This window comes from Terrapene carolina, unplaced genomic scaffold (genome assembly GCF_002925995.2).
Source record: "Terrapene carolina triunguis isolate 2854851 unplaced genomic scaffold, T_m_triunguis-2.0 Scaffold180, whole genome shotgun sequence".
NCBI lineage: Eukaryota > Metazoa > Chordata > Testudines > Emydidae > Terrapene > Terrapene triunguis.
Window position 1 is genome coordinate 11,464,168 of NW_020664531.1, and position 17,987 is coordinate 11,482,154.

The 17,987-nt window shown below is 39.6% G+C and overlaps 1 protein-coding gene across 1 annotated transcript; it reads left to right on the forward strand.

Annotated features, from left to right (window-relative positions):
- The first annotated feature begins 17,459 nt into the window (after positions 1–17,459).
- On the forward strand, positions 17,460–17,987 carry LOC112117088 (hsc70-interacting protein-like). The gene has a single exon (XM_024214953.1). The coding sequence runs from the start codon at positions 17,460–17,462 to the stop codon at positions 17,985–17,987; it is 528 nt and encodes a 175-aa protein (XP_024070721.1).

Sequence of the window (17,987 nt, forward strand, 5' to 3'; positions counted from 1 at the left end):
GAAGCACTGGGAGGGAGAGGGAGAAGTGGGGACACACTGTGCTGGGGTGGGGGGAGAAGGAGACGAGGAGGGGGGGAGATTGGCTGTCGGTGGGTGCAGACCACCCACTAATTTTTCCCCGGAGCACCCATGGAGTCGGCGTCTATAGTTCTGATGTTTCCTCTCATTCTTCTTTGCTCAAAACTGAACATGCCCAGGTTTTTAAATCTTTCTTCACAGGTCAGGTTTTCTAAACTTTTTATTATTTTTGTTGCTCTCCCCTGTACTTGCCACTTTGTTCACTCCTTGCTTGAAGTGTGGTCCCCACAACTGAACACAATAATCCATTTGAGGCCTCACCAGTGCTGTGCAGAGTGGGACAATTGCCTTCTGTGTCTTACATATGATAAACCTTTTAATACATCCCAGAATTATTAGCTTTTTTTGCAGTTGCATCACAATGACTCATTCAATTTGAGATCCCACTATAACCCCCAGATCCATTTCAGTAGTACTACCACCTACTCAGTTATTCCCCATTTTGTAGTTGTGCATTTGATTTTTCTTTTCTAAGTGAAATACTTTGCACTTGTCTTTATGGAATTTCATCTTGCTGATTTCAGTCTAATTTTCCAATTTGTGGAGGTCATTTGGAATTCTAATCCTGTCCTCCAAAGTACTTGCAACCCCTACCTGCTTGGTGTCACCTGGAAATTTATCAACATGCTCTTTGTTCCATTATCTAACTCATTAATGAAAATATTGACTAGTACCAGACCCAGGATTGACCGCCCTAGATATGGACCTTCCCGTCTGACAGCAAACTATTGATGATTACTCCTTGAGTATGATCTTTCAAGCAGTTATTTACCCACTGTGACATACCACATTACAATCCAGACCAGTGGGGGCAGTATCCTCCCTGTCCTACAACCTTGGATGCCTTACAATGCCTAGCTGAAGAGGTTCCCACCTGGGTGACTCACAAAGAGTCTTCTAGCATGCAAGGCACAACCTCCCACCCCCAAGTGTCTCTGTGTAATTGCAGCCTGCCAGTTACACCCTGACTCTCACCAACCTTGGTTATGCTGCAGGGTGACCCCAACACACCTGCAGTCCTGAATTTTCCCCGATAAATGTATGTCCTGTATTGCCCAGCCCTTTCCTCAGCTGTATCAATATTTTTGCCAGCTTATTACCTTAATTAGAGTTACCCAGATACTTCAATTTAAACATAAAGGATTAGATAAAACAGTAAAAACTAGTTGATTAACTACAAAGAGAGATTTTAAGTAACTGCAAGTAATAAGGTATAAAAGTCAGACATGGTTACAAGAAAAATAAATATAAAATATTTATTAATGTTTAACTTCACAAACAATACTAGAGTCAAGCAAAAAATTCTCACCACATGCTTTCAACCAGGTTAGTGACCAAACTCTACCCCTAGTTTGCTCATGAGAATATAATTTGTTCTCGACAGATCCATGTTGGCTATTCCTTATAAGCCTGTTAGCCTGTAGATGCTTACAAATCGATTAATAATTTTGTTCCAGTATCTTTCTGGGAATCAAAGTTAGGCTGACTGATCTATAATTTTCTGGGTCTATAATTTTCTATGTTTTCCCTTCTCCAGACCTCTGGGACCTCACCCATCCTCCTTGAGTTCTAGAAGATAATCACTAAGGGCATGTCTACACTGTAATCTTAAATTGACCTATGTTACGTTGACTTATGGCCACTGCAGTGATGTCCACACTACCCTCTTTCTGTCAGTGGTGCACGTCCTCACCAGGAGAGCTTCCACTGACTGAAGAGAGGCAGTATGGGGGGCTGAGAGCCAGGGCTCTCACCTCTGCGCAGCTCCTCGCCAGAAGCCCAGCTGCCCCCTGGGGCTTCTTGCCTCTCTGCTCCCAGTCAGGAAAAGGGGGGAAGCCACTTGTGGCTTCTCACTTCTGGTGGGGAGATCATCACCTGGAGTCCAATGGGCTGCCATACTCCCTGTGAGGAGTGGGGAGCCATGAGCCAGGGGGCAGCAGGGCTCCTCACAGGGACCCTGGGTGGCAGCCCAAGAAGGAAGCCTGAGTGGCAGCCACCTTGGAGCAGATACCCTGCCTTATGTCAACCTAACTCTGTAGTGTAGACCAAGCCTAACTGTTCCGAGCTTGCTTCAGCTTGGTTCCTGAAGTACCCTAGGTTGAGTTTTGTCCAGTCTTGGTGACTTGAATACATTTAACTCATCTAAATATTCATTGACCTGTTCTTTCCCTATTTTGACTTGTTTTCCTTTCTCTTCATAATTAGTATTAATTGTGTAGAATATTTGGACACAGTGAAGACTGAGGCAAAATAGACATTGAACACCTTGGTCTTCTTGATATCATCAGTTATTAGCTCTCCTTTCCCGTGAAGTTGAGGACCTACACTTTTCTTCATCTTTCTCTAGCTCTAATCTATTTAATAAACCTTTTATTGTCTTTTGCATCCCTTGCTAAGTGTAACTCATTTTGTCTCTACATACTTGTGCTATTCATTTATACTCCTCCATGTTTCCACTCTTTGTAGGACTGCTTTTTGATTTTTAGGTAAGTAAAGAGCTCCTGATGGAGACATATTGGCCTTCTACTATTTTTCCTACCTTTGCTTTTCATCAGGATAGTTTGCCGTTGTGCCTTCAATATTGTCTCCTTGAGAACTGTCAGCTCTCCTGAACTCTATTTTTCCTTAGATTTTCTTTCCATGGGACTTTACCTACTAGCTCTCTAAATGTGTGAAAATCTGGTTGTTTTTTTTAAAATAAATTGCCCTTATTTTGCTGATCTCACTCTTTTCTTTCCTTAGAATCAAGAAATCTATCATTTCATGATCACTTTCCACAAACTGCTTTCCACCTTCAGGTTCAGTCTCAATTTCTGCCTGATCAGAAACAAGTCTACAGTGGCTGTCTCCCTGGTTACTTCCTCCATTTTCTGAAACAAAAATTTGTCCCCAGTGCATTCCAGATTTTGTGTTTTGCTGTTTTAGTTTTACAGTGGATATCTGAGTAGTGCCCCATTACTACCAGGTCTTGTGTTTTGAATATTTGTTTTATTTGTTTGAGAGATGCTACATCCACCTCCTCTTCCTGATGTGGTGGTCTATAGTAGACCTCTACCATGACATCACCCCTATTTTTTTAGCACTTTTATCTTTACTCAGAGACTTTCAACTGATCCACCTCTCACCTCCTTCTAGACAGCAGAACAAGTGTATATAGTCTTGATGTGTAATAGAACACCTCCTCTCTTGTTATCCTGCCTGTCCTTCCTGAACAAGCTATACCCCTCTATACCAATATTCCAGTCATGAGATTTATCCTACCAAGTCTCTGAGACTCCAATTATCATAATTTAGATTAAGTACTAATACTTCCAGTTCTTTCTATTTATTCACCACAGTTTGTGCATTTTTGTATATACCTCTAAAATGCTGAGCAGATTCCTCCATCGTTTTTACTCGTGTTGCATCTATGATCACAATGTAATTTTACATGCCGCCCCCCCCCCCCGCACCCAACATCTAGCGCTATGTTAAGGTTGCCATTTTTTTATGCTTACCTGTGGGCTTTTCTCGCCTGCCCTCTTCAAACCTAGTTTAAAGCCCTCCTCACTCGGTGAATGATTCGGTACACAAAGATGCTCTTCCCTTTCTTGGTCAGGTGGACCCATCTCTTCCCAGCAGATCTTCTTCCACGAATAGCACCCCATGTTTGAGGAAGCTGGAGTCCTCCCATCAATAGCATGTGACAGAGTCTTTCTTTTCTGATCCTGGTAAAAAAGCAGAAAAATGAATACTTGCTTGAATATTCAACAAGCCATTGGATTTGGTTGCGGTCTTAGAAAAAAAAGCTGAACAATGTCAGAATGTTGAGATTGCTTCTATTTTATAGATTTTGAAATTGACTGATTTTTAGTTTTTACATAAAAAGCCAGGTTTTAGGCAAACAAAACATTTTTGCTACAGTTTGGATAAAAATGTCAATTTAAAATGTTGAGAGTCCACATTTGTGAATTTTTCATTTATGAAAAAACAAATTAAATTTAAAATACAACTTGTATTTGAATACTTACAAACTAGACTGTAGGCAAGTCATTTAATGTCTTAATTCCCCCTCTGTAAAATGGTGGTAATACTCATTTAGCTTACTGCATATATGTCTGGTGGAATTTTTAATTTATCTTCATTCCCTTGATAGACTTTTAAATAATATTTAAATTTTGAATTATTTTGCCTTCTGGGTGGGTGACTTGGGCAATAAACACCTATCCTAAATTAGCACAGTTAATCAGCAGCCTTCTACTCACAGGTAGAGGTTATACTTTAAGAATTATACCCAGATAAGACAGTGATATTTTGCTATGCACACAAACTTAATAGAACACAATATACAGCTGAAGTGAAACAAAAAAGTTACTGATTTATATTTCAGAGAATACAATGTAAATCAAGGACCTGTCACTATTCACTAATAAATATGTTCTAAAAGTCAGCAGAACCTCAGAGGAATTTCTTGTGCATTTCATTGAAGAAATTACAAATGTAATTCCAGCAGCGAGAAAATCATTATCCCTAGTTTAGAGTCCTTCTGCAGCACTTACCTCTGAGTCAATTATTAAAGTCAATGGTTATCTCCTTGTGGTATCCTACTGTATTTTAATTGAATTCAGAAGATTTTTTTAATTATTAGGCTCTTCTGGACTCTTGTTCATTCAATCAACATTGATCTCAATACAAATAATAAGGAATTTATCAAAATGTTAGTGTCACAAAGGGGAAGTACAGCACTTCATTTGTGATAGGATGTGTGAGCTCCATCTAAATCAACGAAAAACTAAGTACAGTGGAACCCCGCTATAACGCGATCATTGGGGTCCAAAAAATTCAATCGCGGTAAATGCGGGGTTGCGTTACAGTGGGGTTCCACTGTACTTGTGTTCAGCTTCTGCGCCCTGGCTAGGGGGAGGGAGGGAGCGGGGTGAGAGAGAGAAGGGGGGTGGCCAGGGCTTCCTTCAGCTGGGGCGCTGGCCACTCGGCCCCTCCTGCCGCCAGGGCCCGATTCCTGGGGCGGCACTTGGGATTGCCGGCTGGGGGGGAGGGAAGGGGAGTGCGGGGCTGGCCGCGCTCCAGCCGGAGGTCCCGCTGGGAGAGTGGGGCTGCCGCGCTCCGGCCGGTGCTCTGGCCAGGGGAGCTGGGCCCCCAAAAACGACCGCCGCCGGCCTGCCGCACCGACTGCCGGGAGGGCTCCGCGCCATTCTCCAGCCCGTTCCCAGCAGGGCGCTCCCCTCCTCCGCGCTGCCGCCCCCTACATCGGTTGGCAGGGAGGGAAGGACGCGGGCTGCAGCGGGCCCTGCCGGGGACAGAGGTGAGAACCCCAGGGGCACGCCGGGGCTGAAGGGAGAGTTGCTCCTGCTGCAGCCGCTGGGGCATGGATCCCAAACGCCCGGCACCTGCCAGACTCGCCCCGCACCTGCTGCAGCCGCTGGGGCCAGACTCGCCCCGCGTTATAAACGAATTTGTGTTATCACGGGTTGCGTTATAGCGGGGTTCCAGTGTACATCCACTTTTTATTTTGTGCAAGTGTTAGCATGTACTATTACGTCTTAAACTGCTTAGAGGTTAGGAATGAGTAATTTGGTTTAATAAATAAAATTTGTCTCCTCCAAAACCTTTCCCTGTTTCTGGAATTTAATTTTAATCAAACCTTGAGAAGCTTCTGAATTATTCAAATACATTTTTTGTTTTTTGCTAGAGTCCTGCAATTGCCAGGAGTGTTGATATAACACAAAAAAGCCCTCATGATTTTCACTTATGATAGGGAATCCCAGAAAGTTCATGACATTCAGTTCTTCGTGGATCTCTAGCCTATTTTCTCAAATTGGAGAGCTTTGGGTTTTTGGCTCTGTAACTTCTCTGATCCTAGAGACAGGAGAAACTTTGGATCCACATCTCACCTCTTGACGGCTTTTCCAAACCGAACTTGAATCCTTTTAAGTTTGTTCATTAATAGTAGAAATGGAGCACTATTCATAACAAATTATTGTATTTAATATCATAATACATTCATAGATATATGTTCAATAATATTGTTACCTCCATTTTCTAGAACATCAGCTTTCTAGATTTTTTACTTTCTCAGCTCCCCCTGAAACAACCTTCTTGCTTGAATGCACATGAGATGGATTTTTCAAAACCACTGAGCAGTAGCCTAACTTGTCTCCTATTGAAGCTCATGCTGAACATTTTAAAATGTCCATTCACAGGTGTTTGTTATTATGGTTAATGTGTTTCACTTCTACAGCCTGTAGCCCCCCCAACTCACACATACTTTAAAAAAAAATGTGTACCCAAACAGAGCTCCATAATTATTTTGTTCATCTAAACCATGCTCTGTGATTAAAAAGGTAATTCCAGTAGAGAACAAAGGAGCTTCATGAAATGAGCAAGATAATACAAGGGAAAGGAATCCATATGATATGCTATAGTCATTCAGTCATGTAAACAATTATCTGTTCCAGCTGACAATTTCTCAGTATGTGAATCTTTAAACTGCATACCCATTTTGATTTATTCAGTCTTCTGTCCTGTTTCTATCAGATACGAAAACAGCAAACTGAAAGCAAAAGAAAGCTTTCAGATCTGAAAGTGTTATGTTTCTGAGCAAAATCTGAACTTTGCTTCATGAAATTAACATAACTGTGTTAATAAAATTGTGAGAATAAATCATATTCAGCCACTTGTTCAACTTATGAATAGTATAGTATTTCAGAGGGAAAACATGATTTGCAAGAGAAGGCCAAACAGGAGATATTTAAGATGATAATGACACTGCCGCTTACGGCTGAGAGAAAGGGAGGGAAGACTTGCAAAACTTCATTTAATCTTGTCTTGCTTCCAAAACAGGTAATTTTCCTTGTGTTTCCCTTTTCTTTTGACAGCATGAATCAGAACTTTTATTCATAGCCTATGATCCTCACAAGCATGAATTCTATCATGTAATGGAAAGAATTGTAGCCACTAATTTGAAAGTCCTTATGAATAAAAACCAAATGTTTAGCAAAAGAGAGAGAGACAGAGAAATACATTGGGTGTCATGACTGTAGAAAATTAAAAGACAAATTTGCCTAAATAATTGTTAATTTTCCCAGCTTAACGCAGCCAGCAGCCTCAATATTGCTGCTTAATTTAATTTTTTTAAAGTTGAATTATAAAGCTGAGTTGTCAAGCAGAGCTGTGCAAAAACACCAACCCCCGCCCCCACACACACACAACTCATACCAGAGAAAACAGCAAAATATTAACCACATGTATATTAAGTGACATGTAGTTTTGCCTAAAGTTTTTCATGACAATGATATTGCTGCTGGAAAAATATTTTACATATGAATGCTCAGCGGGAGCCAAATTCTGATCGCATTGAAATTGATGGCAAAATGACCATTGACTTTTTAGGCACTAGGATATGGGCCAGAGCTAAATTCAAAAATTTCTGTGGAAGATGGAAAGATTCTTCTAAATCAGCAGTGGGAGTACATCAAGGATGATGAACTTATCCCTTTCAATATCCAGTGCCATGGAATAGTATAAAGGGTATAACTAGGAACAAAATCCTTAAGGGACAAATCCTGTGTTCTTTTAGGACAGAATTCTACAACTGAATCCACTTGTTGAACTCTACACCCTCATAGGGCACAACCCATATAGAATTAACTGTAGGAAGTGGAAGGTTCAGCACTATGACTTTAGATTTTGTCAGAATGTTTTTTACAGCTTAAGAAATATTTACTTTTTTGAAAGACTGAATGAAAACAAAAAACAGCATCGACTTGACCTCTGGGAACTAAATATAGGCAGGTGCTAGGCAAGCTTCCACTTCCCCATAGCTATGTCTGGGAATATAAATTTTAACAGGATATGCACAATTCTGGGCTTCTCTTTGACAGAAATATGTGCAAACTAAATTTGCGATCAACATGGGTGAATATTTAAAGGTTCGGTTCTATTTGGAGAGGCATCCAAAAATTCAGACACTTAAATAAGTAATCCAAGCTGAGACTCTTACAGAGTCATAGTTTATCATGACCTCGGGTACTGTCTACTTATTCCTGAAGTAGAATTCATATGAAAATAACCTAGCTAATGGTGTTTCGGCACTTCAACTTCTGATATCAACAAGAGGAACATAGTGCAAATGCAAACACAAATAAAAGAAACCAAAATAGAAACTGTATATTCATCTTCTGAAATAAATAAATGGAGCACTTTGAATTTGGGGTGAAAGGTTCTGATGTTATGTCAGCTTGTTCACTCAACTCCAGTTAGGTTAAATGTACCAAACATATTGCCACTTGTGATCAGAGTCATGATTTCAACTCAGATTTCCAGAATAAAAGGCTACTGAAGTAACTATCTTTGGCCATGTAGGTCCCATAGGTAGGTACTATATCCTTTCTGCCCATCCTGTAAATACACATTTTTATGTAAATCAATAGGACTTCCACCAAAGGTTGAAGGAAGCATATGACTTTTAGATCTCAAGGATTTTGGGGAACCATCTGCAGCTTATCTTTTATCTACAAAACATTTGAAAAGTTTCTTGTTTTCACTCTACTTTGTTTCTATTGTTTTTTCCAATGCCTCCAACAATTTTGTTACTGTATTCTTAATAATTTCATTTGAAAATATATAAAACATTTCTTCTCATACCACACTGTTCAAATTGTTCCCTAAGAGTTGTGTATTGAATTACAAGAAAAAACATAATTTCAGGGAAATTAAACACCACTATTAACAATAAATTGGACCTCATTACATTTTCATAAGCCTTGATTTACGATGATTATAAAATTATAGTTTAATTGCTGTGGGTGTAAATGTTTTCTTCTTGGATATTATTGGTTTCCTACCACCCCCCATGTCCTCTCAAAGAACAGCATAGTTAGTAAATTATAGGTGCCTAATAAACTGCTTGTTTCTTATGTACATATTAAGTTAATAGATGACTAGTAAGAATATGAGATGCCCATTAGTTTAATTATTTTAATTAATTAATTTAGGGGTAGCGTTTCTTTGAATAGAATCTTATGCTATCCATTTGAATGCTACCAACTATATGCATGCATGTATTATAAAAGAATAGCGCAATCACTTCTACACCAAAAAGTCAAACACCCCATTCTCTTGCATGCTCCATTTTGTGAGTACACTGCGGCTGTCAAAAAGAGTGACTTTAATATTTAAAACAAAATATTCCTCCCCATTCACAACTTCTCCAAAAGAAGTCTTATCTATTTCCATATGCTCTTTTGTTACAAAGAGAAGTTAAAATAATGTATTGAAAAGAATCTCATTGACATATTAGGCAGTAGAAAATACTTCAAGCACAAAAGTCATGATGCCCTTGAATCTGTAATGCCATCTCTCGTGAGGCATAAAGGCACAGATCCTCAAAAGGTATTTCAGTGACTATCTCCCACTGAAGTCAATGGCAGTTAGGAACCTAAATACTTTTGAGGATCTGGGTCTAAAAGCCTTCAACTCCTATTTAGTACATTGGTAGCTGAGATCTCCACAACTGCCAGGAGGTTCTCAGCATCTATCAGATTGGGCCCAAAGGTAACATTCAGAACCAGATCACTTCCACCATTTGCTTTTTCTTTTTATTGTTGTTTTAGCCAATGATTAACCCTCAAATACAAAGAAATATAGAGCATGGGGACACCAAATGGACACTTTCAAAATAACAGTTTGAGCATCAAAGAGGCCTGATGCTGCAGACATTAATGCAAATATCCTTCGCAATGATTAGTCCCAATGGAATCAATAGGATTACTCACATGAGTGGGTTTGGAAGAATGGGTCTTTAGAGGGGAGGAGGAGGAGAAAACAGCATATGAATGCAGCTCCTGGAGAACATTTTACAATGAGTGTTTTTTCTTTTCTTGAGCATAAAAATGACAGTCAAAAGAGGTCAAAATATGAGGTGAGTCCCCCAATAATTCATTTCAAGGCTTTGTTAGTAACAGAGAGAAGAAGTTCGAAGAGTAGAAGAGTATGGATTGAGTTGCAGACCTTTTCCCAGTTCTTTTCTTTTTCTTAACTGTTTATATATGACCAGTTAGAGAAAGGAGGATATATGAATTTGTAGGCTCAGAACAAACGTCTATGTTGTAATTTATTTTTGCTTTTTCTAAGTGATGTGCCAGTGTAATTTACATCAGAGCCTTGCACTGCTCTTAATAGTGGACAAAACTCTTGTTGACCTCAATGAAAATTGGTCGTGTGGACAGAGATTGATAAAGAGTCCCTAATTCAGCAAAGCACTTAAGCATGTGGTTAACTTTAAGCATGTGATTAAGTCTATCTCCATTCATCAAAGCATTTAAGCACGTGCTTGACTTTGTTGGGACTTAAGCACATGCTTAAGTACTTTGCTATGTATGGATGCACTAAGTACATGCTTAACTTATAATATGTAAATCAAACTGTATGTGCCAGGCCCCGATCAAAAGATCATTGAAGTCAAGGATCATCACCTATTAACTTCAGTGGGCTTTGGACCAGGGTCTGAGAGTGAAAGTGCATTAAGAATATACCTAAAGATATTCATACCCCTTATTGCTTGGTATGCTCTTTCTATTGGTGTAAAGACTACCTTACAGCAATATATAGCTTATTTCGCTGTCCATATTGGAATAAGCTATATTGTTATAGTCATGTCCACACCAGGGTTATTTTTGCTCCTTTAAGTGGTCTAATTAGTGCAGCAAAGCATTCCAGTGTAGACAAACCTGAAACTACATAAATTAAGTTAATTAAGACACTTAGAATTTACAATTTGACTCAATCTTCCCTAATTATGCTAGCCTCTTGTAGCAATATTCCCACTGTTTTGTGATTGTAGACAATTTCTTCCTTAGGTTCATTGATTTTTATCTTTATAATTATACATGATGGGCCTGACCCTCAGCTAGCGTATACTGGTCTACATCCATTAATTTCAGTGGACCTATGGCTGATTTACACCAACAGAGGAACAGGGTTGCTATTTCCTTCTTCTTCTTCTTACATATAATTATTTTTAAAAAATACTGTCCTCCAACCTGAAAAAAAAATTCTTCCTGGCAGGTTGAATTCCATTCAATAACACTAAGTTCTTCTTTTTAAATAAATAAATCACTCAATCAAATAAATACATAAAATATAAGATTCCTCTCTAGCATCAGGGCATGTGAAGTTTTGAATGGCTAGTTCTGTATGTGCTCCACTGCCATTTCATACCATGCAGATGCACACACACATATGGAAAAATAAGGGAAAGGAAGTTCATCATCAAAATGAAATATTTGTTTCTGTGCTGTGTGTTAGAGAACCTTAGCCCGGAACCTTATTGGGGGAACTCTTGGCCCCACTAAAGTCACTAAGAGTTTTCAAATTGATTTCAGTGAGGCCAGGATTTCACCAAGCAGACCACATCGTGCCCATATCTCAGTATCTAGAGTATTTCCAAGCAGATTCTCCGCAGGAATAAAGGCCATGTAATGTCGCCTCACTCACAGTGCTATATCACTGGAAACTAAGCTATTCAATGACCCATTTCATTTTGGTCACTGTTACATGTCTGTCAGAATACAATGTTTCAAGGACTTCCATAAGTCACCTTGAAAAGGTTTAGTAGAGCTTAAAAATGGCACCTTCTCAAAACAATTCAATTTAGGAAAGACCATATTATTCTAATGCCTTGATTTGGTTTTGCTACTATTTTTTATTTTTGTATAACAATTTTTACTCTGTTCTGAAGGTGCTATATGAGCATTTAGCTTCCACATTGTTGATACAGGAGAATTTTGGTTTTTCATAGTCTAGTTATCCTACATATGGACATTTTGTAATAGTTAAGTGGAAAAGTTATATGTAGGCTGATGAGATCCGTCGATTGTCCAGGGATTGAATCTTTGGATCTTCTTGAATTTTTGTTTGTATATTTTAGAGGCAATTTCATAAATTCTTTTGTGAATTTGTTTAATAAAATATAAAATAAAAATAAATTAAAAATAAATTAAACAATTAAAGCAAATGTCCTTTCAAATTGTTGTGCATTGTATAGACAAAAAGATAAAAGCAATCATTTGTGGTATTACAATTTTTTATCTCTGCATTCCTTTCTGAAGTGACATGCACCCAGTCAATATGGGGATAGTTGAAATGCTCCATTATTATTGAGTTTTCTATTTTTGTGCTTCTCGAATCTCCTAGAGCATTTCACAATCATCATCACCATCCTGGTCATGTGGTTGGTAATACAGCCCTACTTCTATATTCTTATTATTCAAGCATGGAATTAGATTCTATGGTAGAGTTTGATTCATTTAAGATTTTTACTATATTTGACTCTAGGCTTTCTTTCACATATAGTGCCAATCCCTGACTGGCATGACCTATTCTGTCATTCCTATATATTTTGTACCCTGGTATTACTGTGTCCGATTGATTATCATCATTTCACTAAGTTTCTGTGATACCTATTATATCAATATCCTCGTTTAATATCAGGCACTCAAGTTCACTCATCTTAGTATTTAGACTTGTAACATTTGTATGTAAAACTAAATTCCATAAGCACTCCCTTTACCATAAAGTTCCTTATGAGAGTAAGAGAGAAAAATTACTTACATAGTTAAGTGTTGCACAACCCCAATGAGCAGATTTCACACTTGTTACAGAGTAGGAAAAATAATGGCAATTTACATCTGTAGAAAAAAATAATATTTGTGAATACAGAAATTGTTCAACTGGAAATTGCAAATATTAATTCCCAACTTTTAAGAAACACATGGTGGAAGGTGGCAAACTTTTCAGTGTTTCTTGCATCTGGTTGGGCTAGATATACCACTAAAATCTTCAAAAGTGTAGATGTGCTTGACAATGAAAACTAAGGAGAAAGAAGGATTAAAACATTTTTGAGCCATGAAAAAGAGTTTGCTTTGAGACCACATCTAACAATCGGGAAAGATAATGGTCTTTTTTTTCAAAACAGGTTTGCCCTGACAGCATGTGTTAGAAGGTTTTAAGGCATTAATAAAGACCATTCAATCTAACTAGCTTTTATAAACTTCCATTTGTAAATGCTCCATTGCCTACTGATGCCAGCTAATTGTTCCTTTAATAATGCAATGTTTTTGCTTAAGTAATCTTGCCTGGATAGCCATTATACAGCTATGATGATTCTCTGTAGGCTAAATGTACTTTCTGATATATATCCTGATTTTTTTCCCCATTGCTTTTCATTCTACTATCTCTGCATTGATCACTTAAATCTCTGGAGACTCTATATTTGCATTTTTCACTTACAATAGATTTGTCATGCATGATTACCACTGTTTTTCTAGTCTTCCTCTAATGAGGATACCACTTGGTAATACTAATTTCTTCCTCCATCAACTGGTTGATAAATATGCATTTGTTGTGTGCCTAAAACCTCTACTGATTAGATTTACAATTTTGGGTGTACAAGGAAGGCATTATCAAGTCTGTAATTTCAAAGGTGTTTCTGAAATTGTATTTAATTTGGGATTATCTCCAAGATTCATATTATACATGCAATATAGATTTTTCCCATAACGTTGTCCTCATTAATCCTTTGTTTCCTGTCACTGGGGGAGTCAGAGATACAGCCCTGAGTTTTCATTAATGACTAGTGATTTTGTATGCCTCAGTTTTGGAGTGCCCAACTTGATATACCTTAAAGGAGCTTGATTTTTCAGTGGACTGATGGTGATTTAAATAGGGTTGCCAACTTTCTAATCACACAAAACTGAACACTTTAGCCCCGCCCTTTCCCTGAAGCCGTGCCCTCCCCCACCCCCCGTTTACTGCATTCCCCGTCCCTCGGTGGCTCACTCTCCCCCACTTTCACTGGGCTGGGGTGAGGGCTTTAACTGGGAGTGCAGGCTCCAGGGTGGGATCAGAAATGAGGGGTTCAGGGTATGAAAGGGGGCTCTAGGCTGGGGGTTGGGGTGTGGGAGGGGGTGAGGGCTACGGCTGGGGGTGTGGCCTGTAGGGCGGGACCAGGGATGAAGGGTATGGGGTTCATGAGGGGGCTCCAGTCTGGGGGTGGGGCGGAGGGGTTCAGGTTGTGGGAGGGTGCTCTGGGCTGGGACAGGGGGTTGGGGTGCAGAGGTGCATGAGGGATGCATCTGGTGGTGCAGGCTCTGTGGTGGGGCTGGGGTGAGGGGTTTGGGGTGCAGGAGGGGGCTCCAGGTTTTGGGGGGCTCAGGGCAGGGGCAGGGGGTTGGGGCTCGGGTTTGGGGCACAGGCTTACCTCCGATGGCTCCTGGTCAGCAGCTCTGCAAGAGGGCTCAGGCAGGCTTCCTGCCTGTCCTGGTTCCACGCTGCGCCCAGGAAGCAGCCAGCACCAGGTCCGGCTCCTAGGCAGAGGTGAGGCAGGCGGCTCTGCGTGCTGCTCTCGCCCACAGACACCACCCCCACAGCTCCCATTGGCCATGGTTCCTGTACAATGGGAGTGCGGAGTCGGTGCTTGAGAAGGGGGCAGTGCACGGAGCCCCATGTCCCCCCTACCTAGGAGCCGGACCTGCTGGCCACTTCTGGAGCGCAGTGCAGAGCCAGGACAGGCAGGGACTAGCCTTCCTTAGCTTTGCAGCACTGCAAACTGGACTTTTAACTGCCCGGTCAGCGGTGCTGACCAGAGCTGCCAGGGTCCCTTTTTGACTGGGTGTTCACCCTAGATGTATACCATTAGAAGATCTGGCCTACCATGCATGGAGAAAGGACAGAGGGTAAAATTATCAAAAGTGCTGTAGTGATTTGGGAGCTGAAGTCCCCTTTCAGACGTGACTTAGGCACTTAGAAGCCAAAATCTAATTCAAAGTGCATTGGACTTAGAGGTTTACCTACTTAGGTTCTTTTGTAAATCCCTTAGGCACCTATAGTCATGTTAAAGGTTTAACCATTGCCCTTTCATTTAAGTTAGCTATAAGAGACCATTAAGACCAAAACAAAGGGGTATATGAGTCTGCTCAGGAATTTGAATGATCTGGATGGAGGGTGTGTGTGTGTGTGAGAGAGAGAGAGAGCGAGAACAGAAAGCAACTACCTCCTGTTGTTTGGTCCCTCTTGTATTCAAAGAAGCAAAACCTCATACATGCTTTTTAAACAGAGAAAGAAGATTGCATCAAAGGTAGCAGACTCCATCAATTTCTCCTCCTGATCCGAACAGCCTACAAGACCCTGAATTTTGGCTAGCAACTCATGTAGGTACCTAAATACATTTGTAAATCTGGCCCTAAGTCACTTCTGAAAATGAGATTTAGGCTTTTAAGTCATGTAGGTATTGAAAATTTTACTCAGATTAAATGATATAATAGGTCTTTTTCATCTCTAAGTACTGTGCTCCTATGAGTTGTGCTAACGTTTTTCTATTAAAACTCAAGCTTTAGAAATTGAGAACTCTTGTTAGGGAAAAAATCATTCTGGATGAGCCCTTAATGTTGAGTTGCTTTTTAAAAATCATTGCTGAGAGAGGTGAGTTTCATCTATGGCATTTTGCAAATCTTCAGAGAAAAGCCAAATAAACTACAAATTAGACACTACCTAATAATTCCTGGTATATTCCATGGCATATTTCATGAACACTACCAGTATATGTACTAGGTCTCATGAATCAACATTATAGTAAAATATAATTTTCACCCTGTTCTGCAACAGAAAATATGAAGTTTTTATCTTCCTAAATTATAGTGTTATTATTTGTTTCTTGATTTTCAGAATGAAGAGTTTTCCTCCATTAACTCTCTTGTGTAAAGTATACAGTTTGAAGGGGCTAGTTTTGCAAGCTGTGATAGGGCCAAGTTTAAATTATTTGGACATCAGTGAAAACTGGAATTTATCCAGGTATTTCCACCCCCTCTCCCCATGCTTAAAATCTTAGGAGATGTGATGACAAGATTTTATTTATTCACAAACAAATTCCACAATAATTAAATATAAAAGTGTAATAAAAAGGATTTGAGAGTGTGGGGAAAAGAAGATTGTGTCATTGCAAATTGAGTTGCCCATGTTTATATTTAGGCCTGTGGTTAAGTATTTTGCTGAAATGGGACCTAAAACAGGAAAGTAGCTTATAGGATGTATTAGCCTAAATTTCAAGGTCATTTCTTATCCTCCTTTATCTATTTACCTCATTAGCATTTTCCATTTAAAAACAAAACAAAAAAGACAAGGCACAATCACTAAGCATTTTTATTAGTTAGATGCCATGTTATTAGTTGATAAAACATTCAAAGCTGACTAATCACACAAACTATCAAAGGCTGATTTTTACATGTATAATGTTGATTTTGATTGGAACATTTTCTTTTGCTGGAGAAAGGTTTTGTGTGTGTGTGTGTGTGTGTGTGTGTGTGTGTGTGTGTGTGAGAGAGAGAGAGAGAGAGAGAGAGAGAGAAGTAAATCTAGCACAAACCTCAACTACTGTGGGCCCAGTGCAGGATGTTGTTTCTTTGGATCTATGAAAATTTCCTCTTCTTATTAACCAGATAGACCAAGTGAAGTGTATAGATAAAAATTCAAAGTTGCTCAATATTGGGTCTGTCACTGCAGAGAAGAGCTCAGTGGCCCACAATATAAATAAGTTTGGGTTACAGTATAATTATAGTCACACCTGAAACAAAATGCACTTGAGTCAATGAGAATTTTGATTGTGTGAGGACTGCAGGATTACTCAATCTGCTTAAGCACAATAGGTGCCTAACTCTTGTTGAAAGTCAATGGGAGTTGGGCACCTAGCTCACTTACGCTCTTCACTCCTTATCATTAAAAACTGCAACAGAGAACCAGGGGATTCCTCCTTCTGTCTCCTGACCTTACAGTCAGGATGATCTTCTCTTCCCACTAGATAAAGGCAGTTTGAAAGTCTCTTACATAAGATTCTCTCTAAACCAGAAAAAATGCCAGACATTGGGTACTAGACAATGATAAAGCTATTTAATTAGGAAATCCATTTTAATTGTAGAGATAATAAAATCCCAGTGTTAAAAACATGAAACATACTGTATAGCAGGCACATCTGTCATCTGTGCACATATTGTACTTAGTCCTGGGCATTTATATACTTATATTTAAAACATTTTAAAAAATGATACAAAATAATGAGAAAAATACAGTTAGGTTTTTATGCTATTATATCAGAACTGATTATATTACCAGAACTTGCATGTATTATGACATTAATCCACAGTGTTAGAGTACAGCTTTTTAACCACTGGCAGCATTATACTAGAGCACGGGAAAGCTACAGGTTGTTCTGCTCATTTGCAGCTCCATAGTGATTTTCTCTTCTGAAGAGCTTACTGTTTAATTCATCTCTCTCTGGTTACAAGCAGAACAGCAACCTGCCAATTCCTCTATACTGTGCGGGTCAGGGTGTCATGGATCTTAGGAGACTGAAAAAACTGCAGGCCCTGGTGCATTTATACAGACAGGATCCAGACCTCCTGAGGGCTAAGCAGCTAAGTTTACTGTGTGACAATGTGAAGATCATAGGAGATCCCATATCTCTTCTTCAATGCAATACCTCTGTAGAGAAGACAGCCGAGGAGGAGGAGGAATCGCCAGAGGCAGCTGAGAGTGAGGAGAGTGATTTGGAAATTGAGGATGATGGTGTTATTGAACCAGATCTGGATGATCCCCAAGGGATGGGAGATGAATATTTGGAAATAACAAATGAGATGATAGAGCAGGTCAATGAAAAGAGGGAACACACCTTTGCCGCCCTGAATGAAGGTGAATTTCAGAAAGCCATTGACTTGTTCACGGATGCTATCAGGCTGAATCCTCACTTCAACCTCTTGTACATTAACCGAGCCAGTGTCTTTGTGAAACTACAGAAGCTGAATGCTGCCATTAGAGCCTGTGACAGAGCCTGTGAGCTTAACCCCAATTCAGCAGAGTCTTAA

Bases quoted from the DNA above. Each gene is read 5' to 3' on its own strand.
- LOC112117088 (XM_024214953.1), top strand. From the start codon at position 17,460: ATGGATCTTAGGAGACTGAAAAAACTGCAGGCCCTGGTGCATTTATAC.